The following is a 23,923-nucleotide window of genomic DNA, read 5'->3' on the forward strand; positions in this document are numbered from 1 at the left end:
GTTTATAATAATATTCGTAGATTACCCCTCAAGGATATGGATGCAAACACAGTGCACCGTTAGATGCAAGATTTGTTCTCATCTTTTTTTTATTGATGTTCTAATAAAAATTTTTAATTGTTCTATGGGGCACTTTTTATTTCAATCTTCTATTTATCGGTTATGTTCAAAATGCCCTAACTGTCAATTTTCATACAACTGTCACAATTGTAAGAAGTTCAAACGCTCCGGTCACTAATGACCACCGTGGCGTCACAGAAAAAACCATTGGTCATATATGACCAACGTAGCAGTCACAGTGTTAAACTGCACGAGTGCTATAATTTTATTAACAACTACAAAATCCAATATCTGTAACTTCTTCGATAATTCTCCCATTAATAAAACGGATATATTAGCAAAAGAGAATATTTGATTATCGTAATGATTATACTGTAGCGAGGCAAGAGCGAATTCGCGCGATCGTCGTAGTCTCGTTTGCGTATTCGTTGCTTAATTATCACTTTTAATACGTGTAACGTCGCCTCTCGTTTCTTTCTAATTCTCGTCACGTCGACTGGCCAGCAATTCTTTCCCTTTCAATTTGGACCTTAAGCGGCGGGGAATAGTCAAGCATGGGCGCAGTACTTTAATCCTTTATGAAGCGGAAAGTGGCAAGAAACGAAGCTACGTGTTTCGTGTTTTAAAGCATAATTTAAAAAGTAACACGAACGCCTTTTTAGGTAGATTCATTTTCTATGCTGGTTAACAAACCACTGTCGGCTTGGGTTAGGTTTGCTTAATCCACGAACGAATATATAACTTTGTTATTTCAAATATTTGAATATCAGCGGATCTCTAATTGAAAGAAAATTTAACTCGCTCGGTTTCAAATTGCGATAACGTGGACCGCGGATATACACGGTTCCTACCCAAACGAAAATTATTATCCACTCGAAATTCATACGCAGTAGCTACAAAGAATATTTGTACACCGTCACATTCATTATAACGTGTATATATTAATTAATTATGTCCAAGTATTGACATTCATTTAAAATTGATTTTCTCCGCGAAATTTTTCATCGTGCATTGAAAATAAAGAAAACTTTCACATGCTCCCACATACGTTCGAATCCTATCGAGATATCGATTCTGGTGACGGCACTTTGCGGAAACCAGCCAGAGAACCGATTGAACTTGCCATCTCGTCGCGTCATTGTTCAGCCAGCGAACAGATAATCAAACAGACGTTCGTTCCACCTAATGTTAGCCCTGACTTTGATTCGCGACAGCCATTTGCTTGCCCCCGGTGAAATTAATTGGAATTTACTTATCGGAAAAACGAGGGCAGATTGTAATCTTTCGATAAGTGACAAGATTCATTTGATTCGATTGCGACATCTTTGCAAGCTGAAGTCGTATCGTGCGGGGCCGTAACAGGCCTGTTTGCATTCTGCTTCGTCTGGCCCGATGTGATTTATAGCGTTACGCGCGTTTAAATGTTCGAACGATCATGCCGCCGCCGCGCATCGTCTGAGTATGATAGTCACGTCGTCCATTGTTCGTAAAGAGGCTAATCGAATGTTAGCGAATGCGATCCGTAGCGTACACACGCGTCCCATGCCATATGGCCTGTTTGCAGATACATGGTGTAACTGTAAATTGGTATTGATATTTGGATTATTCAATAGAAAGTTATCTGTTGGTATCCGAAGAGAGAATTTTGAAAAATCAGCGACCCTTTCTAAAATAATTGGCATGTTCCTAGCAAAACCGGGCTTTGAAGTGTAATAAAAACGAAATGTAACGCCTAGATTTGAAAAATGCATTGGCTATCATTTTTTTCTTTTTTTTTTTTTTGTAGAATATCTACTATTAATCTGGAAATAAAAGTTCAAAGATATACCCATGCCATGTAAATGTTCCAGCGATAGGAAAGTAGATTTGAGAACGAATCTGCCAACGAGCGATTTCGCGAGTCTCTCATCGTGTGATCAGTCTCGATACAGTACACCACTTTTACGTGGTTGAACTTTTCATGCGGAACTTTCATCGGAAGAGCCAGTTACGTCGGTAACTTTTCCAACGGGCGCTCTTTCGAGCTAGCGTTCGATGTTCGAATCCACTGAAAACTTTCTCCATCGGTGACAAGGAAAACGAACAAGAAAACTGTATTCTTTACAGCCAAAAAGCCAGGCAATCGAATCTCATAATTTCGCGGCAAAAGAACGATTATTTGTTCGAACGACGAACATAGTTCGCGAACTGGCGGCGACTGCTATCTCTACAGTGCTCGTCATTGACAGCGATGATTCCTGCATCGATCAACCATTAGCCACGGTCCCGGGGGTAATTTCCTAAATTAAATTCTACCCAATCCGTAATAGGGGCGATAATCGGTCATGATTTACTGCTAATAGAAATTAATCATTTCCAACAAACTCTCGCGGCGATCCTCCGCGAATGGTTTATCTGTCTGTTGTGGCAGGAGAGAAACGCGAACAACATTTTCCAAGCGTTTCAGCCACAACGAGAAAGAAACGGGTGAACAAAAGACGCGATGCTGAGGGCAGAATTTGTCAACAAGCAAATCAAACGTTGCGCGGTCAAAAGGTTGATTCCCTTAAATTATGGATCTATTGTGCTCGCCGCTTTGCGACTGGCGATACCGGTAATTCCAAAAATGTGCTTTGAAACGCGTCTTATACATAAAAAACGACGTCGCCGATATCGTTACGGCGGATGAAAAGCGTGGCGGCGAAAAAACTGACGGAGGCCGTGTAGACGGAAGGGAAGGACGAAGAGAAGTAGCTCTTGCTTCTTTCACCCGGGGGAATTGTGGTTAACCGTACGGAATCGGTAGCGTCGTGGAAAAGAGGGTTGTTATAAGCGGCCTTACACCACGCCCGGCTTGGCCCACGAACTGGGGCGGTGTCACTGTCACGGAATCGATATCTGTTCGCTGCTACTGAATTTTATTCCGCGGATGAGACAAGAAAAGCGACTAGCTCTGCCCCTTCTTTACCGATCGTTTTGTTATCTCTTCTTTTCCCTTTGCTCTTTGTGCATGCACAGTCTGACTGGGAAATAAGGGAGTTCGTCTTTGCTTTAAGTAAGTTCTATAACGATCACAGGTCAATGACGTTTTAAGAATTATGTATAAGTAATATTTTCGCTTTTATTTACAAAAACGAAAAATTAATTCATTACATTTTTAATAACATTAAGTTGTTATCTCGTTGATACCGTTTAACTTTTGACTGAAAGGAAGAATGTTTGTTAAGAAATTATTTGACTTTTGAGTTAGGTATTTGAAATTATCAACTTAAGAGATTCTTATAGGTATATATATATAGTTAACCACAAAAATTTGTGCAAAACGTATAAAACGGCAGTTTTTCTAATTGGAATAAAATGCTATAAAATTTGACTGCAAAACTGGTGCGTTCTATATGAAAACAATTGAAAACTGTTTTATTATTGCTTTATGAAAGTATATTAGGAAATCAATATGGTACTATAAGCCTTTATATTTTTTATTTAAATAAAAATGGACCTCTTTTATGAGGCGTCAAAAGCTTTCGTGACTGACTGTACATCACGTAAATCATATTAATCGATGTGACAGTAATTTAATATGTCCGGCGTTTCGTATAATTCATGTACTCATCGTACCGCTGCTGCATATGACTTTCTCGATTAAGAAATTCGCACGTAGATGCCAGTGTGTGCTCGTCCATTCCTCCTATTTCGAAGATTCCAAATTCCAATAAAAAGTTTACTAAAAACACCTTTCAGGTGTGTAAGTATCCAGAAGAATGCTAAAGGAAGATACTTAAAATAAAATGAAGAACTTTTGCAAATACTGTCAATGTTTAGATTAAGACAGTAGCTTTTCAGGTTATATACTTTTCAGATAAGTTGCACAATACGAATGACAATGGACAAATATTCATTTTTCTATCGACATGCACACAGTCGAGCTCGCAGAACAAATTGGTTCCACTTATCAACTTAAGGACATTGTATGACGCGTCTGACTACATGGGCCGCGTTCTACTAGCTTAAGTTGGAAAATATGTGCCTTCTTTCACTTCGTTTCCCATCCATGGGTATTGGTCGCTTTACAAGGATCGAACGTCCGACCACGTACAGGGCCATTCTACTCACTCATCTACTTACTGTGCTATTCTACTTCAGCGACGTAGGGTCAACGTACAGGCTACGTACATTTCACGTCTGACTATGTGTCGACTCGTTCTACTCCATCCGTTCTACGCGGTCTGCTTGGAAATCAACGAACTGAGCTTATCTTCTGTTCGTGCCATTTCCTCGTCAAACAGAGCGACGATTCGAGTATACGTGGAACTGTGGTCGCGTAGAACAAAACATTGTCGAACGAATGGAGCATTGTGTAACGAACGTTGAGAGTATCGGTTGTTACGAGGACAAAATCTCAACAACTTTTCTGACGAGCGTAACAAGACGAATAGAAAGCCAAGACCCACGCATGTCCAACGATGCAAACGCGATCCGTTACGTATCAGAAATATCGTGCGTCGTCGAGGGTGAGGCTGTGGCCGATGACGTCACCGAATAAATCCAAAATCAATTTCTCCGGGAACGAGTCCCGGGGCTTTGGCTGTTGTTCATCGTTGGAAACGGCGTCGCGTCGTTGGCCAGAAACATACAACAATTTTTCATCTCTTATCGTTACCGTGGACGCGCCGTCACCGCGTGGCAAAGCGGAAACCAGTGACAATCGATGCGTGCATGCGGAGTACCGAACCGAAAGGAATGAAAACGGCCAGAGAAGAAAGAAAGGAGAGGGAAGAGCAGACAGAAAGAGAAGGAAGAAAACGAGAGGATATTCGTGTAACGGAATCGACGAGGATTCAGGTTTGTTAAGTCCCTCGCTTAAAACTTTTGTATCAATATTTATCTCTAATTGCTTGGTTGGAACGAACTACGACGCATTCTACAGCGAGCTATTAACAAATGTTTCCATCTGTTAAAGTTGTATAGTTAAATCGAAGCAGACATGTACGCCACAACACCTAGCGATCACGCAAATCGACAAAGCCACGAAACCAGCTAAGCCGACTTATTCGCGCGATTATCTATTTGTAGTTGCCTGTACGAAACAGTTTTCCCGATTTCGTGTAATATTCGGCTCGACGAAGTACGTAATCCTGTTATATCGAATATATTGACCCACGGTGTAACAATATTACAAAGAATCGTTATTATCGATTGGAACTGGTGAACTGAACACAGCCGGATGCCATAGCAGGCCTTATCCACACTCGTTTATTTCATCCCTTGCTTCGATTCCATCTACCGCTCTTGCTCTGCCGATAGGTAAGCTCATCCAATTACCGAAAATGCAGCTGTGTACGCTACTACGTTCCGGATATTGCTATTTTTGAGACCGACTCGCGTTACTTACACGTCACGCGATACTATTCCCCTGCTGCTGCGCTTCCTTTCAACTTCTTTGCAGAACGTTCGAGGGGATGGTACTCCTGGATATTATCATCGACGTTATTTGCAGTGCCATTAAAGTTCAGCGATCACTGTAAGCTTTCGTATTCGATGCCATTAACACATTACGTTTCGCGCCAATTCCGTCTGCGCCATTCAAATTCTCACATTTATTAAATAAATTGAGTTCCATAATGGTTAATGCCAAATTACTAATTATTTAATTTTGCGGTTTCTTACGCGAATAGACCAGTTCTACGTCTCATGAGAAAACACACATTCATATCGAAAAGTAAAATACACATAATACGCAGTTTTCCTTCTTGCCATAGGCAAAATATCAAACTGCTTGAACGAAAAAGTCGCGCAGTACGGAACGTGCTAATATCGAGAGGGACGAGAAGATTTGTTTCGCAAATCAAACCGACTTCTCGTCCAGATATTCCGTGAGAACACCCCTTTGGAGTTCTAGCGGCGTAGAGCCAGCGTGTTATTTCATGTTGTACCTGGCCCAGTCTCCGAAAGATTCAACCGTATCGGCATATCCTGGCGGAAGTTGAGGTCGCCGCGTCGCTGATGTGTCGTATTTCCCGAGGGCCATGTCGATCAGGGAGAAACTGCATCCGGCGTACATGGAGGCGCAATCATGGCCCTCATGGCCTGCTTTGTGAGCTCTGCTATACGCATGATGCTCCTCCGGCTCATGAGCGAACAGCCGCTTCAAAGGGAAGCTGTAACAATCAGCAGGAAGGAAATGGAAGGTTGTCGCTTGTCTCTGCGACTTCGAGGAACTTGCCAACTGCGCGCGGTGGCGGATTACGAGAAATCGAAGCGGATCGATGGGATCTTACTACTATTTATATCGAACAATGTCAGGAATTTTCGAATGATCAATTCGGTAGAATGACAGCGTTTTTTCACATATTCACTGCACTAAATCGTTGCAAAATTTTCAACATTCATTGTACTTTGTTTCTTGTATACTTTTGTACGGTATATTTAACCTTTTGCGGATGTCGCTACAGTGGCGACGTTTGAAAGTTCTTCCCAAAGTCGGATGTTTTCACAATACTAGCGGTAAATATTTATTACTCCGATCAGTTGGTAGCGCCAACAGAAAAAGACAAGCAGAGTTTGGCTAATCTATTAACTAGTTCGTTACATCGTAACAAATGATAAGTTTAGCCCGAGCTGATTAATTTATCATTATACAACGACTAGATGTTCGTTTCAATTATGACTTCCTTGATAGTTGCTCTAAAAACGAGAAGAATACAAAAAACGTCGAACGAAATGCACGAAAGTGATCTTAGTATGTATAAAATTCAACGTGATTTTTTGCACGAGCAACGAGAGAATAGCGTGACTTAGGCTACATAGGGGTTGAAATGCGTGAAATATCCACGAAGGGCAACCTTTTAACCTTATTTGCTTAATAAAATTCGTCTCCATTGCCTCGGTCCGCCTCTTTCTCCGGCGAAACGAGATTATTCCGAAATCCCATCGATCCCCGACTAAAGCCCACTCCCTCGAATCCGAATGAAGAGGAAGAAAGGAATCGCGGATGGGAAGCGGGGAACCTTTCGAATCCGCGCGCTGCTGGAACTCCTTTTCTTTTTTACTCCTTTTCCCTTTGCCCTCTGTGAACCTTACGAGAATGATATCCTCATCATCTCTTCGATGAGAGTGTTTCCTTTGGGCATCAGCCGCTGAGAGGCCTCGCAGAGCGCTCGGAACACGCACGTTCTCCCTTCGAAGTTCATCCTGAAAGAACCGGAATATTAGAATGGAGAAATAAATCGGGAAGAGAGAAGATATCCCGATCGTGATCCGAGTTACCGACTATTCTTATGTTATATCGGCATAGATGTGGGAGGAAAATTAGAAACGATGAGTAAATTACGGATCCCTGTGCGTTTGTGAGAAATTTAAAGATGCAGGAACCCGCAGAATGCATATATAAAATAAAAAATTCAGTACTCAAATAGATAAATAAATAAAATATTCAAAGAAGAAAGATGAAAAATGTTTTATGTTAATCGATTTAGTCGCGTTATAATCTTCTGATGTACGTAATTGTGATAGATAAAAGCTGGAGTCGTAGCTGTTCGATTCATTCGTAGTTTTATAATTGAAATGTATTTGGTTAAAAATAAGAAAGTACCCGTATACTTTTGGACAATTATGTACCTTAAAATAAATAATTATTTCCAGCATGGCGAAAAATATCCAGTAAAAAGTTTACTAATACTCATATGAAAACACGTAGTAACTCGAATTTTCTCTTGTGCACTGTATGTGTAAAAGTAATATGTTTTTATATAAAATAATATAAAAATGGATTTTGTAGCAGAATTATTTGCTAATATATTCATAGCAATATAAGAAATGTAAATTAGACCGACAATGAACCTTTTAATAGAATGGAGACTAGCAAAAAATGCAGACTGTGTTTATTTCATCCCCGATTTCGAGGTAACGCATTTTAGAATTACTCGACACGAAAGAAAAGAAAGAGTGTGGACGGTGGCAGAACGCGTATTAATGTATCCTTTCGGCGATGAACAAGCGTCTGGTTGCACGTGGGGACGGATAAAAGGGGCGGCACGATGTTTTCTCATCTGGCCGACCCTTCTTCCAGAAAGATTAAAGTTTCCTTTGAAGCAACGTTTCAAAAATTCGTTGCGCGCTCCCCAATAATTTCACCCTTGATTTGAGTGGTCGCCAAGTTGCGATCGATCTTAGAAAGTTATTATGCAGGGTAAAGTATGAAAGTTCCTGCGACCTATGATCCACGTCGGCATGTATCAAAAAATGACAAATTAAATTTTTAGAAATATAACGAAGGAGTTATTCGTTGCGATAGAAGAAGGCTATTGACAATTAGTCCTAATCTTTTTTTATAAATTCCCAATGACTTTTTAATTTCTTAACGTTATTGGCGTATTTTTTTCAACAAGAAAAATAGATTTAAAACGATATCAAGCTTGTTTGCACTTATTTATAGAAATCATATTTTAATATCAAGCATCTTTGTATTTATTTGCATTCATTTGGCAAGGTAAAACTTTTTCACGATACTGTAAGAAGGGCTTGGACTTACCCTGTTTGCGAAATATTCTTCGACATTAGTCGGGACTTTTATTGAAATACGTAATATTTACTTGAGGGCGCGGAGGGTTGGAGAAGAGAATATCGTGAAGGAAACGTACGGCCGCATGAAATAAAGTCGTATCCTGTGATCACCAATTCGGATAAATGCTTGCCATTAATTCAGAAAGATACCTTGAAAGGGAGAACAGAGTCTTGCGGGAGCGAATCGAAAGAGACTGGCTGAGATTACTACTAGGATGGTTGCTGAGTTCGCGCAGGCGACCTCCTTGCGCGTTACCTCTCTCTTCAAATTGTTTCATCTGTAATATTATGGTTTTCCTTGACGAGGCTTGTCTACGTCCTATCGCCCAGTTTATTGGAATTTCCTTGTTAATTGCCTTCTAAAACGCACGCCCATCCGATGCATACGTGAAACTGCGATTAACCCAATACTATACGATACATCTGCCCTTCAATTTGGTACTATTACCATCATAATACATCAAAGGTGATTCAGTGGGCCGTTCCAACAGACACTCTAAGTATCTGATTAACGCACAAACGCAGTCACGCGCTAATTTCCATAATTCCTATTCGACAATTACACACTCCTATTTCTGCGTAGAAATAACCAATTCATAACATTCCTGATTTCAAGCTATAGTTACACGATGGATAGTAAAAGCTTTCTGACAATTTTCTCGCTGAAGATAAATGCACCACTACCAGGTGAAAGCACGGAATACGCGAACAAATAGGAAGCCATTTTCCTGCGCCCAAAATTGATTCTACACGCTGGATAGAGGTAGTTGGCGTAACATAACGCAACAGTGGTTTTCAAGGAGACGGTTCACAGTAGTGTTAAAGCTGGTTAAGGTTGGTATGAGACAGAAGACGGCGCATCGTTCAACGTAGAATCGCTGCTGGGATACTAGTTGGAGTTGTTTCTGAATTATCCTGCCGGATCATTTCTCTCTTTCAGGGCCAACGACTACAGCAGAAGTAGGTTTCCTTTATTTTTCTTCTTTCTTCGTGTCCTTTTTTTTATAACCGGATACTTTATGTCCAACAAAGACGAGGGAGGTGGTTTGATTATTTTCCTTGGCCGAGATAGAAACAAAATATCATAGAACGTATTTGACGTAATACTACATAGAATTTTTTTGGAACACGATTCTCGGTTTTGTTTAGTTGCGATTTCACAAAACAAGTCGGGCAAGAGCCGATATTTTTCTTCGTCTTACCGTCAATTTCAACGCGCTTAGACACTTTCATCCGCCGAATTCCCTTCTGTCCGTCAATACGTCGACGTTTTACACTAACGCGACCGAAATACATCATCGCAGATGACACGGGAAAAAACTGAGACGGCTCGACGGCTCTCCATAAAGGCGGACGACTATCGTTCGATCACGTCCAGACTCCTAAAGCCGCCGTTACATTTTATTATAGAGGCTGCCACTCAGCCCGGCGCGAAAATTTATTCGTCTCTACGATTTTCAAATGGGAGAAGATCGCCGCTTTTACGCCACCAAAATGGATACATCCTCTTGAGGATACTTTATAGGAGTCAGCAAAGGCTCTGTTTAATTTTTTATCCTGTATGCTATCATCTTTCCACTTTTCTAGCTAACTTATCCACACGTCTTTTACTTCTGGCGGCAGAAAACAATCGTAGTATAGCAAATCCGGCAAATGTGGAAATTGTTACGGTGAATACGTATTACTAGCGCACGAAAATATCCGAGTATCTTCAATAATAAAACTCTCTATTGCTTTGTCGCGGAACATAGATCGACTACTTGACAGCCAAAGTAGTATTCCATGTGTTTTTATTTCTCTTCGACCCCATTACAGCACGCGAAAAAAACGTCATAGAGCGCTTGTTCAACGATGTAGGAAAGCGTTTCGCTCAGCAAAACAACGTGCTACTTCATTCTAGACGACGAATCACGCACTCTACTGTCTTTTTATACCATTAGACATCGCTCTAACTTAAGTCCATTCTGACCTCACCACGCGCAGGCCGCAGCTACTTTTCATCCACATTTTCACTCTTTGCCTAGCTCAACATCAAATATTTTCTCCGTTTTGTGGCTTATTAAACGAATTTACGACTACCGAAATTATTCGGCAGAATTCTTACGAATGACGAGCGATTGCGAATTAGATATACACAAAAATATATAAAACATTCGAGCTGTACAGTATCTGTTGTTATATCTAATAGGTTCTTCTTGCTTAATTATTTTCTCAAAAATCGGAATTTCCGTAAAAATATGCGGTCTAAGTGTAAAATACGCTGATATTGTTTTCCGTAAAACAGGACATCGTGTATAGTTTCTATTATTTTATATTTAATGACTGCCTGCCTGCCTATAATCTTAGCTACCTTCCTAAAAAATTTCTGCTCAGCAACTTACGCGTTCATAATGGTCTCCAGTTTGTTGTAGAGTTGCCTGCGATGTCTACGTTGCAAGTAATAGTAGTCTGACTTGTGGTACTTGCTTTTCCCTGGTTTCACGTAATATTTATCGTTTCTGTGCCATCCGGAATATTTCACGACGTTCTTGTTGATCGCGTTCACCGTCGAATGATGACCATATTTCTTCAGAGGTTTAATCTCATCGTGTCTCAATTGTAAAAGGGGTTCTAGAGCCGGCTTGCTTTCGTTTGGTAGGTCGTACGAGATACCCCAATTGACTCCTTCCGTGAAAATGTTATCGTCCGGTGTCAGAGTATGCACGGTAAGACATAGAGCGATCTGCAAATAATAGCAAAACCATCAATGTGAATTATTGAAATATGTATAATTTTGTGTGCTGGACTGGGTTAAATGCGTAGTAGAGATACTTGTATGTGAGTGTCAGTGTGTGGAGGTATGCGTGTGCGCGGCGGCGAAAACAGATAAATGTAAACTGTGTTCAGTCTGTTAACAATCGGGTATGGAAGAAAGTGCTGAGACGCGTACAAGTGTGTATCGATGAATATCTGAGAAATCGTCCATAAAATAAATATATAACTATTCTAATTTTAATTCCAAGTGTAAATTTAGTATTCCTATAACATTATTTCGGCTATCAAGATCCACAATTCACATGACAAGATCCACATGACGATTATGCAAATGGATGTAGAAACAGCATTCCTAAACGGAACTATAAAATCGGAAGTATTTGTAAAACAATCTATGGGTTACGACGATAAAAGCGGGAAAGTATGTAAATTATCAAAGGCGTTATATGGATTGCGTGAAAGTTCAAGAGCTTGGTATGAATGTTTCGACGAGTATATGAGAAAATTAGGATTTCAAAGAAGTGAGAGCGATTTTTGTCTGTATATGAAGTATGAGAGCGATGATGTTATATACCTAATTCTGTTCATAGACGACTTATTAATATGTGGAAAATACAAAAGAAAAATCGATGAAATTAAAACCAAATTGTCAAACAAATTTGTGATGCAGGACTTAGATGAAGCAAAGACTTACTTAGGAATAAACATTGAATACGATCATAAGAAATGTGAGATGAAATTAGATCAAAGTAGTCATATAGAGTCATTAGTGAAACAATATAATATAGAAAATGGTGAACTATATTTTACACCAATGAAACAAAACTTAAGTTTAGCACCCGCACAATCAGCCTCAGACGACATAAGGTATAGAAATCTCATAGGAGCTTTATTATATATTAGTACTGGAACAAGATTAGACGTTAGCTATAGTGTAAACTGTTTAAGTCGATTTCAAAACAGTTACGACGGGACCCACTATAAATATGCATTGAGAATTTTGAAATACTTATATTTAACTAGAAAATTAAAATTAACTTATAAAAGAAATTTGAATGCTGAAGATATTGATTGTTTTGTTGACACTGATTGGGCTGGAGATAAAGTAAATAGAAAATCCACTACGGGATTTATCATAAGATTTTTCGGAAACGCAATTTACTGGAAATCGAGAAAGCAAAATCATCAACAGCCGCAGAGCTTTGTCAGAAGCAGTGCGTGTATAATAAATAAATAAAATTTGTAAAGAAATTATTGAAAAATTTCAAAATAATGATCGAGAGACCAATAAAAATTGACGAAGATAATGCTGGAGCGATTGCGATATCAAAATTTAGAAACTTAACAAAAAATTCCAAGTATATTGAAGTTCACTTCCATTTTATGAATGAAAGTTACGAAAATAAGAAAATTGACATTATAAAAGTAGACTCAGAAAACAATATAGCTGATATTTTAACGAAGGCTCTAGGGAGAAACAAATTTGAAAATTTTAGATTACTTTTAAAAATGGTTTGATTGACTTATAAAAGGAAATGAATATGCAGCACAAAAATTAAGGAGGTGTATTGAGATATGTATAATTTTGTGTGCTGGACTAGGTTAAATGCGTAGTAGAGATACTTGTATGGCGGGGCAGGCAGCTACGCTCGTTAAGGCGCTGTACTGAAGACGACGCGTCGCGAGTTCGAATCCTCGGTTAATAGGAGCGCGAGATGAAGGGACGGAAAAACCAAAATTTCTCTTAAAAGTACTATACTACAGGCAAGGGGCCAGCCCCCTCCCTTGCGTGTGTTGTGGATGTACTTTCTAGGAGTACTTGGTTAAATGTGCAGCTGGATGTTTAAGCACACAGGGGCCCGACGATGATCGCTCGCACTGGCTAATGTCCCGTCCGTGGAGGTTTTAGCCGGTAAGAATCCGGCACTACCTTCCGCCCGCCCCATAGGGTGGTAAGGTGTCTATGAAGATTTCCTCCACGTAAAAAAAAAAAAAAAAATTTTTTGCCAACGCCCAAACCGCGTTGAGTGCACTCGTTCTCGTCCAATCACGAAAGTTAAGCAGCGTTGAGCACGGATAGTACTTGGGTGACCGCTTGGAAACTCAGTGTGGCGTTGGCTTTCCTCGGGGCCGCCAAGCAGTCTTGGCACGGTGGCTCTTTTGACGAGGCGCGGTGTGACATAGCCGCACACGGCTCCAATAGGGTAAGTATTGTGCGCTGGAGAGGGGGGCGGTGTATCGCTCGCACCGGTTCCCGAACCTCTCTCGATCACAGCCGTGACGGTCATCGTGGAGGTTTTAGTCGGTTGGAGTCCAGCCGACTACCACGCCGCTTTCCCCAGAAGCGGCCTGGTGTCCATGCGAATTTCCTCCACGTTAAAAAAAAAAAAAAGAAACAAAAGAAGAGATACTTCTATGTCTCGCGGCGTCTCGAAAACAGATGAATGTAAACTGTGTTCAGTCTGTTAACAATCGGGTATGGAAGAAAGTGCTGAGACGCGTGCAAGTGTGTATCGATGAATATCTGAGAAATCGTCCATAAAATAAATATATAACTATTCTAATTTTAATTCCAAGTGTAAATTTAGTATTCCTATAACATTATTTCGGCTATCAAGATCCACAATTCACATGACAAGATCCACATGACGATTATGCAAATGGATGTAGAAACAGCATTCCTAAACGGAACTATAAAATCGGAAGTATTTCTAAAACAATCTATGGGTTACAACGATAAAAGCGGGAAAGTATGTAAATTATCAAAGGCGTTATATGGATTGCGTGAAAGTTCAAGAGCTTGGTATGAATGTTTCGACGAGTATATGAGAAAATTAGGATTTCAAAGAAGTGAGAGCGATTATTGTCTGTATATGAAGTATGAGAGCGATGATGTTATATACTTAATTCTGTTCATAGACGACTTATTAATATGTGGAAAATACATAAGAAAAATCGATGAAATTAAAACCAAATTGTCAAATAAATTTGTGATGCAGGACTTAGATGAAGCAAAGACATACTTAGGAATAAACATTGAATACGATCATAAGAAATGTGAGATGAAATTAGATCAAAGTAGTCATATAGAGTCATTAGTGAAACAATATAATATAGAAAATGGTGAACTATATTTTACACCAATGAAACAAAACTTAAGTTTAGCACCCGCACAATCAGCCTCAGACGACATAAGGTATAGAAATCTCATAGGAGCTTTATTATATATTAGTACTGGAACAAGATTAGACGTTAGCTATAGTGTAAACTATTTAAGTCGATTTCAAAACAGTTACGACGGGACCCACTATAAATATGCATTGAGAATTTTGAAATACTTATATTTAACTAGAAAATTAAAATTAACTTATAAAAGAAATTTGAATGCTGAAGATATTGATTGTTTTGTTGACACTGATTGGGCTGGAGATAAAGTAAATAGAAAATCCACTACGGGATTTATCATAAGATTTTTCGGAAACGCAATTTACTGGAGATCGAGAAAGCAAAATCATCAACAGCCGCAGAGCTTTGTCAGAAGCAGTGCGTGTATAATAAATAAATAAAATTTGTAAAGAAATTATTGAAAAATTTCAAAATAATGATCGAGAGACCAATAAAAATTGACGAAGATAATGCTGGAGCGATTGCGATATCAAAATTTAGAAACTTAACAAAAAATTCCAAGTATATTGAAGTTCACTTCCATTTTATGCATGAAAGTTACGAAAATAAGAAAATTGACATTATAAAAGTAGACTCAGAAAACAATATAGCTGATATTTTAACGAAGGCTCTAGGGAGAAACAAATTTGAAAATTTTAGATTACTTTTAAAAATGGTTTGATTGACTTCTAAAAGGAAATGAATATGCAGCACAAAAATTAAGGAGGTGTATTGAGATATGTATAATTTTTTGTGCTGGACTAGGTTAAATGCGTAGTAGAGATACTTGTATGGCGGGGCAGGTAGCTACGCTCGTTAAGGCGCTGTACTGAAGACGACGCGTCGCGAGTTCGAATCCTCGGTTAATAGGAGCGTATGTATGATGGGACGGAAAAACCAAAATTTCTCTTAAAAGTACTATACTACAGGCAAGGGGCCAGCCCCCTCCCTTGCGTGTGTTGTGGATGTACTTTCTAGGAGTACTTGGTTAAATGTGCAGCTGGATGTTTAAGCACACAGGGGCCCGACGATAATCGCTCGCACTGGCTAATGTCCCGTCCGTGGAGGTTTTAGCCGGTAAGAATCCGGCACTACCTTCCGCCCGCCCCATAGGGTGGTAAGGTGTCTATGAAGATTTCCTCCACGTAAAAAAAAAAAAAAAAAAATTTTTTGCCAACGCCCAAACCACGTTGAGTGCACTCGTTCTCGTCCAATCACGAAAGTTAAGCAGCGTTGAGCACGGATAGTACTTGGGTGACCGCTTGGAAACTCAGTGTGGCGTTGGCTTTCTTCGGGGCCGCCAAGCAGTCTTGGCACGGCGGCTCTTTTGACGAGGCGCGGTGTGACATGGCCGCACACGGCTCCAATTGGGTAAGTATTGTGCGCTGGAGAGGGGGGCGGTGTATCGCTCGCACCGGTTCCCGAACCTCTCTCGATCACAGCCGTGACGGTCATCGTGGAGGTTTTAGTCGGTTGGAGTCCAGCCGACTACCACGCCGCTTTCCCCAGAAGCGGCCTGGTGTCCATGCGAATTTCCTCCACGTTAAAAAAAAAAAAAAGAAACAAAAGAAGAGATACTTCTATGTCTCGCGGCGTCTCGAAAACAGATGAATGTAAACTGTGTTCAGTCTGTTAACAATCGGGTATGGAAGAAAGTGCTGAGACGCGTGCAAGTGTGTATCGATGAATATCTGAGAAATCGTCCATAAAATAAATATATAACTATTCTAATTTTAATTCCAAGTGTAAATTTAGTATTCCTATAACATTATTTCGGCTATCAAGATCCACAATTCACATGACAAGATCCACATGACGATTATGCAAATGGATGTAGAAACAGCATTCCTAAACGGAACTATAAAATCGGAAGTATTTCTAAAACAATCTATGGGTTACGACGATAAAAGCGGGAAAGTATGTAAATTATCAAAGGCGTTATATGGATTGCGTGAAAGTTCAAGAGCTTGGTATGAATGTTTCGACGAGTATATGAGAAAATTAGGATTTCAAAGAAGTGAGAGCGATTTTTGTCTGTATATGAAGTATGAGAGCGATGATGTTATATACCTAATTCTGTTCATAGACGACTTATTAATATGTGGAAAATACAAAAGAAAAATCGATGAAATTAAAACCAAATTGTCAAACAAATTTGTGATGCAGGACTTAGATGAAGCAAAGACTTACTTAGGAATAAACATTGAATACGATCATAAGAAATGTGAGATGAAATTAGATCAAAGTAGTCATATAGAGTCATTAGTGAAACAATATAATATAGAAAATGGTGAACTATATTTTACACCAATGAAACAAAACTTAAGTTTAGCACCCGCACAATCAGCCTCAGACGACATAAGGTATAGAAATCTCATAGGAGCTTTATTATATATTAGTACTGGAACAAGATTAGACGTTAGCTATAGTGTAAACTGTTTAAGTCGATTTCAAAACAGTTACGAAGGGACCCACTATAAATATGCATTGAGAATTTTGAAATACTTATATTTAACTAGAAAATTAAAATTAACTTATAAAAGAAATTTGAATGCTGAAGATATTGATTGTTTTGTTGACACTGATTGGGCTGGAGATAAAGTAAATAGAAAATCCACTACGGGATTTATCATAAGATTTTTCGGAAACGCAATTTTCTGGAAATCGAGAAAGCAAAATCATCAACAGCCGCAGAACTTTGTCAGAAGCAGTGCGTGTATAATAAATAAATAAAATTTGTAAAGAAATTATTGAAAAATTTCAAAATAATGATCGAGAGGCGAATAAAAATTGACGAAGATAATGCTGGAGCGATTGCGATATCAAAATTTAGAAACTTAACAAAAAATTCCAAGTATATTGAAGTTCACTTCCATTTTATGACTGAAAGTTACTAAAATAAGAAAATGGACATTATAAAAGTAGACTCAGAAAACAATATAGCTGATATTTTAACGAAGGCTCTAGGGAGAAACAAATTTGAAAATTTTAGATTACTTTTAAAAATGGTTTGATTGACTTATAAAAGGAAATGAATATGCAGCACAAAAATTAAGGAGGTGTATTGAGATATGTATAATTTTGTGTGCTGGACTAGGTTAAATGCGTAGTAGAGATACTTGTATGGCGGGGCAGGCAGCTACGCTCGTTAAGGCGCTGTACTGAAGACGACGCGTCGCGAGTTCGAATCCTCGGTTAATAGGAGTGGGAGATGAAGGGACGGAAAAACCAAAATTTCTCTTAAAAGTACTATACTACAGGCAAGGGGCCAGCCCCCTCCCTTGCGTGTGTTGTGGATGTACTTTCTGGGAGTACTTGGTTAAATGTGCAGCAGGATGTTTAAGCACACAGGGGCCCGACGATGATCGCTCGCACTGGCTAATGTCCCGTCCGTGGAGGTTTTAGCCGGTAAGAATCCGGCACTACCTTCCGCCCGCCCCATAGGGTGGTAAGGTGTCTATGAAGATTTCCTCCACGTAAAAAAAAAAAAAAAAAATTTTTTGCCAACGCCCAAACCGCGTTGAGTGCACTCGTTCTCGTCCAATCACGAAAGTTAAGCAGCGTTGAGCACGGATAGTACTTGGGTGACCGCTTGGGAACTCAGTGTGGCGTTGGCTTTCCTCGGGGCCGCCAAGCAGTCTTGGCACGGCGGCTCTTTTGACGAGGCGCGGTGTGACATGGCCGCACACGGCTCCAATAGGGTAAGTATTGTGCGCTGGAGAGGGGGGCGGTGTATCGCTCGCACCGTTTCCCGAACCTCTCTCGATCACAGCCGGGACGGTCATCGTGGAGGTTTTAGTCGGTTGGAGTCCAGCCGACTACCACACTGCTTTTCCCAGAAGCGGCCTGGTGTCCATGCGAATTTCCTCCACGTTAAAAAAAAAAAAGAAACAAAAGAAGAGATACTTCTATGTCTCATGGCGTCTCGAAAACAGATGAATGTAAACTGTGTTCAGTCTGTTAACAATCGGGTATGGAAGAAAGTGCTGAGACGCGTGCAAGTGTGTATCGATGAATATCTGAGAAATCGTCCATAAAATAAATATATAACTATTCTAATTTTAATTCCAAGTGTAAATTTAGTATTCCTATAACATTATTTCGGCTATCAAGATCCACAATTCACATGACTAGATCCACATGACGATTATGCAAATGGATGTAGAAACAGCATTCCTAAACGGAACTATAAAATCGGAAGTATTTGTAAAACAACCTATGGGTTACGACGATAAAAGCGGGAAAGTATGTAAATTATCAAAGGCGTTATATGGATTGCGTGAAAGTTCAAGAGCTTGGTATGAATGTTTCGACGAGTATATGAGAAAATTAGGATTTCAAAGAAGTGAGAGCGATTTTTGTCTGTATATGAAGTATGAGAGCGATGATGTTATATACCTAATTCTGTTCATAGACGACTTATTAATATGTGGAAAATACAAAAGAAAAATCGATGAAATTAAAACCAAATTGTCAAATAAATTTGTGATGCAGGACTTAGATGAAGCAAAGACTTACTTAGGAATAAACATTGAATACGATCATAAGAAATGTGAGATGAAATTAGATCAAAGTAGTCATATAGAGTCATTAGTGAAACAATATAATATAGAAAATGGTGAACTATATTTTACACCAATGAAACAAAACTTAAGTTTAGCACCCGCACAATCAGCCTCAGACGACATAAGGTATAGAAATCTCATAGGAGCTTTATTATATATTAGTACTGGAACAAGATTAGACGTTAGCTATAGTGTAAACTATTTAAGTCGATTTCAAAACAGTTACGACGAGACCCACTATAAATATGCATTGAGAATTTTGAAATACTTATATTTAACTAGAAAATTAAAATTAACTTATAAAAGAAATTTGAATGCTGAAGATATTGATTGTTTTGTTGACACTGATTGGGCTGGAGATAAAGTAAATAGAAAATCCACTACGGGATTTATCATAAGATTTTTCGGAAACGCAATTTACTGGAGATCGAGAAAGCAAAATCATCAACAGCCGCAGAGCTTTGTCAGAAGCAGTGCGTGTATAATAAATAAATAAAATTTGTAAAGAAATTATTGAAAAATTTCAAAATAATGATCGAGAGACCAATAAAAATTGACGAAGATAATGCTGGAGCTATTGCGATATCAAAATTTAGAAACTTAACAAAAAATTCCAAGTATATTGAAGTTCACTTCCATTTTATGAATGAAAGTTACGAAAATAAGAGAATTGACATTATAAAAGTAGACTCAGAAAACAATATAGCTGATATTTTAACGAAGGCTCTAGGGAGAAACAAATTTGAAAATTTTAGATTACTTTTAAAAATGGTTTGATTGACTTATAAAAGGAAATAAATATGCAGCACAAAAATTAAGGAGGTGTATTGAGATATGTATAATTTTTTGTGCTGGACTAGGTTAAATGCGTAGTAGAGATACTTGTATGGCGGGGCAGGTAGCTACGCTCGTTAAGGCGCTGTACTGAAGACGACGCGTCGCGAGTTCGAATCCTCGGTTAATAGGAGCGTATGTATGATGGGACGGAAAAACCAAAATTTCTCTTAAAAGTACTATACTACAGGCAAGGGGCCAGCCCCCTCCCTTGCGTGTGTTGTGGATGTACTTTCTAGGAGTACTTGGTTAAATGTGCAGCTGGATGTTTAAGCACACAGGGGCCCGACGATAATCGCTCGCACTGGCTAATGTCCCGTCCGTGGAGGTTTTAGCCGGTAAGAATCCGGCACTACCTTCCGCCCGCCCCATAGGGTGGTAAGGTGTCTATGAAGATTTCCTCCACGTAAAAAAAAAAAAAAATTTTTTTGCCAACGCCCAAACCGCGTTGAGTGCACTCGTTCTCGTCCAATCACGAAAGTTAAGCAGCGTTGGGCACGGATAGTACTTGGGTGACCGCTTGGGAACTCAGTGTGGCGTTGGCTTTCCTCGGGGCCGCCAAGCAGTCTTGGCACGGCGGCTCTTTTGACGAGGCGCGGTGTGACATGGCCGCACACGGCTCCAATAGGGTAAGTATTGTGCGCTGGAGAGGGGGGCGGTGTATCGCTCGCACCGGTTCCCGAACCTCTCTCGATCGCAGCCGGGACGGTCATCCTGGAGGTTTTAGTCGGTTGGAGTCCAGCCGACTACCACGCCGCTTTCCCCAGAAGCGGCCTGGTGTCCATGCGAATTTCCTCCACGTTAAAAAAAAAAAAAAGAAACAAAAGAAGAGATACTTGTATGTCTCGCGGCGTCTCGAAAACAGATGAATGTAAACTGTGTTCAGTCTGTTAACAATCGGGTATGGAAGAAAGTGCTGAGACGCGTGCAAGTGTGTATCGATGAATATCTGAGAAATCGTCCATAAAATAAATATATAACTATTCTAATTTTAATTCCAAGTGTAAATTTAGTATTCCTATAACATTATTTCGGCTATCAAGATCCACAATTCACATGACTAGATCCACATGACGATTATGCAAATGGATGTAGAAACAGCATTCCTAAACGGAACTATAAAATCGGAAGTATTTGTAAAACAACCTATGGGTTACGACGATAAAAGCGGGAAAGTATGTAAATTATCAAAGGCGTTATATGGATTGCGTGAAAGTTCAAGAGCTTGGTATGAATGTTTCGACGAGTATATGAGAAAATTAGGATTTCAAAGAAGTGAGAGCGATTTTTGTCTGTATATGAAGTATGAGAGCGATGATGTTATATACCTAATTCTGTTCATAGACGACTTATTAATATGTGGAAAATACAAAAGAAAAATCGATGAAATTAAAACCAAATTGTCAAACAAATTTGTGATGCAGGACTTAGATGAAGCAAAGACTTACTTAGGAATAAACATTGAATACGATCATAAGAAATGTGAGATGAAATTAGATCAAAGTAGTCATATAGAGTCATTAGTGAAACAATATAATATAGAAAATGGTGAACTATATTTTACACCAATGAAACAAAACTTAAGTTTAGCACCCGCACAATCAGCCTCAGACGACATAAGGTATAGAAATCTCATAGGAGCTTTATTATATATTAGTACTGGAACAAGATTAGACGTTAGCTATAGTGTAAACTATTTAAGTCGATTTCAAAACAGTTACGACGGGACCCACTATAAATATGCATTGAGAATTTTGAAATACTTATATTTAACTAGAAAATTAAAATTAACTTATAAAAGAAATTTGAATGCTGAAGATATTGATTGTTTTGTTGACACTGATTGGGCTGGAGATAAAGTAAATAGAAAATCCACTACGGGATTTATCATAAGATTTTTCGGAAACGCAATTTACTGGAGATCGAGAAAGCAAAATCATCAACAGCCGCAGAGCTTTGTCAGAAGCAGTGCGTGTATAATAAATAAATAAAATTTGTAAAGAAATTATTGAAAAATTTCAAAATAATGATCGAGAGACCAATAAAAATTGACGAAGATAATGCTGGAGCTATTGCGATATCAAAATTTAGAAACTTAACAAAAAATTCCAAGTATATTGAAGTTCACTTCCATTTTATGAATGAAAGTTACGAAAATAAGAGAATTGACATTATAAAAGTAGACTCAGAAAACAATATAGCTGATATTTTAACGAAGGCTCTAGGGAGAAACAAATTTGAAAATTTTAGATTACTTTTAAAAATGGTTTGATTGACTTATAAAAGGAAATAAATATGCAGCACAAAAATTAAGGAGGTGTATTGAGATATGTATAATTTTTTGTGCTGGACTAGGTTAAATGCGTAGTAGAGATACTTGTATGGCGGGGCAGGTAGCTACGCTCGTTAAGGCGCTGTACTGAAGACGACGCGTCGCGAGTTCGAATCCTCGGTTAATAGGAGCGTATATATGATGGGACGGAAAAACCAAAATTTCTCTTAAAAGTACTATACTACAGGCAAGGGGCCAGCCCCCTCCCTTGCGTGTGTTGTGGATGTACTTTCTAGGAGTACTTGGTTAAATGTGCAGCTGGATGTTTAAGCACACAGGGGCCCGACGATAATCGCTCGCACTGGCTAATGTCCCGTCCGTGGAGGTTTTAGCCGGTAAGAATCCGGCACTACCTTCCGCCCGCCCCATAGGGTGGTAAGGTGTCTATGAAGATTTCCTCCACGTAAAAAAAAAAAAAAAAAAAATTTTTTGCCAACGCCCAAACCGCGTTGAGTGCACTCGTTCTCGTCCAATCACGAAAGTTAAGCAGCGTTGAGCACGGATAGTACATGGGTGACCGCTTGGGAACTCAGTGTGGCGTTGGCTTTCCTCGGGGCCGCCAAGCAGTCTTGGCACGGCGGCTCTTTTGACGAGGCGCGGTGTGACATGGCCGCACACGGCTCCAATAGGGTAAGTATTGTGCGCTGGAGAGGGGGGCGGTGTATCGCTCGCACCGGTTCCCGAACCTCTCTCGATCGCAGCCGGGACGGTCATCCTGGAGGTTTTAGTCGGTTGGAGTCCAGCCGACTACCACGCCGCTTTCCCCAGAAGCGGCCTGGTGTCCATGCGAATTTCCTCCACGTTAAAAAAAAAAAAAAGAAACAAAAGAAGAGATACTTGTATGTCTCGCGGCGTCTCGAAAACAGATGAATGTAAACTGTGTTCAGTCTGTTAACAGTCGGGTATGGAAGAAAGTGCTGAGACGCGTGCAAGTGTGTATCGATGAATATCTTAGAAATCGTCGATAAAATAAATATATAACTATTCTAATTTTAATTCCAAGTGTAAATTTAGTATTCCTATAACATTATTTCGGCTATCAAGATCCACAATTCTCAATATGAATATTCTATCGCTTCGTCGTGTACGTCGTGATTATTCAGACGGTGAATAGACCCACGTGATATTATTTACGAAGTGCACAAAGATTGGCTTTATTGCACATTTTAAAATAAAATTGGTCACGATGGATATGGAAACCGCAACCATCGTCGCTGTGTTACTAGCAGACTAAGTATGACGGGGGCAGAGAATGAAGAATTTATTGAACTTACAGAGAAAGTCGAGCCTTCGGGGAAAACGACGTATCGTTTTTTCCTCGACAAACGAGTGTCCCGGTCCGAGTTCACTTGATAATCTCTTAGCAGGACGCAGATTATTAAAAGAAGGAAACAACGTTCGTTTCGACTCATGTCTCGTGTGGTTCTGCAAAAGAAGAGGTGAAACGTTACTGCCTGGTCGTTGGGACATTTTAAAGATTCCTCGAAGCGACTGACCTACATCGCACGCGACACCGCCCGTACACGTACTCATCGTCCCAGTGGAACTTTATTAACATTGAAAAGTGGGAGAAGGAAATAGCCCGAGTAAACGAACCGCGATACCGAAACTATCAGCGTGAAATCAAGCAACCGAGACCCCATTTGCCTTTCTACAAATCCCGCCCTTCCAA

The 23,923-nt window shown here is 39.6% G+C and overlaps 1 protein-coding gene and 5 pseudogenes across 1 annotated transcript; 5 read left to right on the forward strand and 1 right to left on the reverse strand.

Annotated features, from left to right (window-relative positions):
* Positions 1 to 5,010: 5,010 nt before the first annotated feature.
* On the reverse strand, positions 5,011 to 23,739 carry LOC117212085. The gene is made up of 4 exons (XM_033456563.1): positions 23,526 to 23,739; positions 10,983 to 11,323; positions 7,120 to 7,230; positions 5,011 to 6,197 (listed from the first exon to the last, which is right to left on the reverse strand). Exons 1-4 carry the CDS (start codon positions 23,661 to 23,663, stop codon positions 5,957 to 5,959), a joined length of 831 nt encoding a protein of 276 aa, XP_033312454.1. The 5' UTR covers positions 23,664 to 23,739; the 3' UTR covers positions 5,011 to 5,956.
* Positions 13,361 to 13,475, forward strand: LOC117212130 (annotated as a pseudogene).
* Positions 15,693 to 15,807, forward strand: LOC117212129 (annotated as a pseudogene).
* Positions 18,023 to 18,137, forward strand: LOC117212127 (annotated as a pseudogene).
* LOC117212126 lies at positions 20,350 to 20,464 on the forward strand (annotated as a pseudogene).
* On the forward strand, positions 22,683 to 22,797 carry LOC117212128 (annotated as a pseudogene).
* Positions 23,740 to 23,923: the final 184 nt, after the last annotated feature.

The sequence above is a fragment of the Bombus bifarius genome, unplaced genomic scaffold (genome assembly GCF_011952205.1).
Source record: "Bombus bifarius isolate JDL3187 unplaced genomic scaffold, Bbif_JDL3187 scf7180000008274, whole genome shotgun sequence".
NCBI classification, from domain to species: Eukaryota; Metazoa; Arthropoda; class Insecta; order Hymenoptera; family Apidae; genus Bombus; species Bombus bifarius.

Excerpts from the sequence above, each read along its gene's own strand:
- LOC117212085 (XM_033456563.1), bottom strand. The coding sequence starts at position 23,663 with ATGAGTCGAAACGAACGTTGTTTCCTTCTTTTAATAATCTGCGTCCTG. Across the intron at positions 11,324-23,525 it reads CCGAAGGCTCGACTTTCTCT|ATCGCTCTATGTCTTACCGT; the intron begins GTAAGTTCAATA and ends TATTATTTGCAG. Across the intron at positions 7,231-10,982 it reads CTGGAGACCATTATGAACGC|GATGAACTTCGAAGGGAGAA; the intron begins GTAAGTTGCTGA and ends CGGTTCTTTCAG.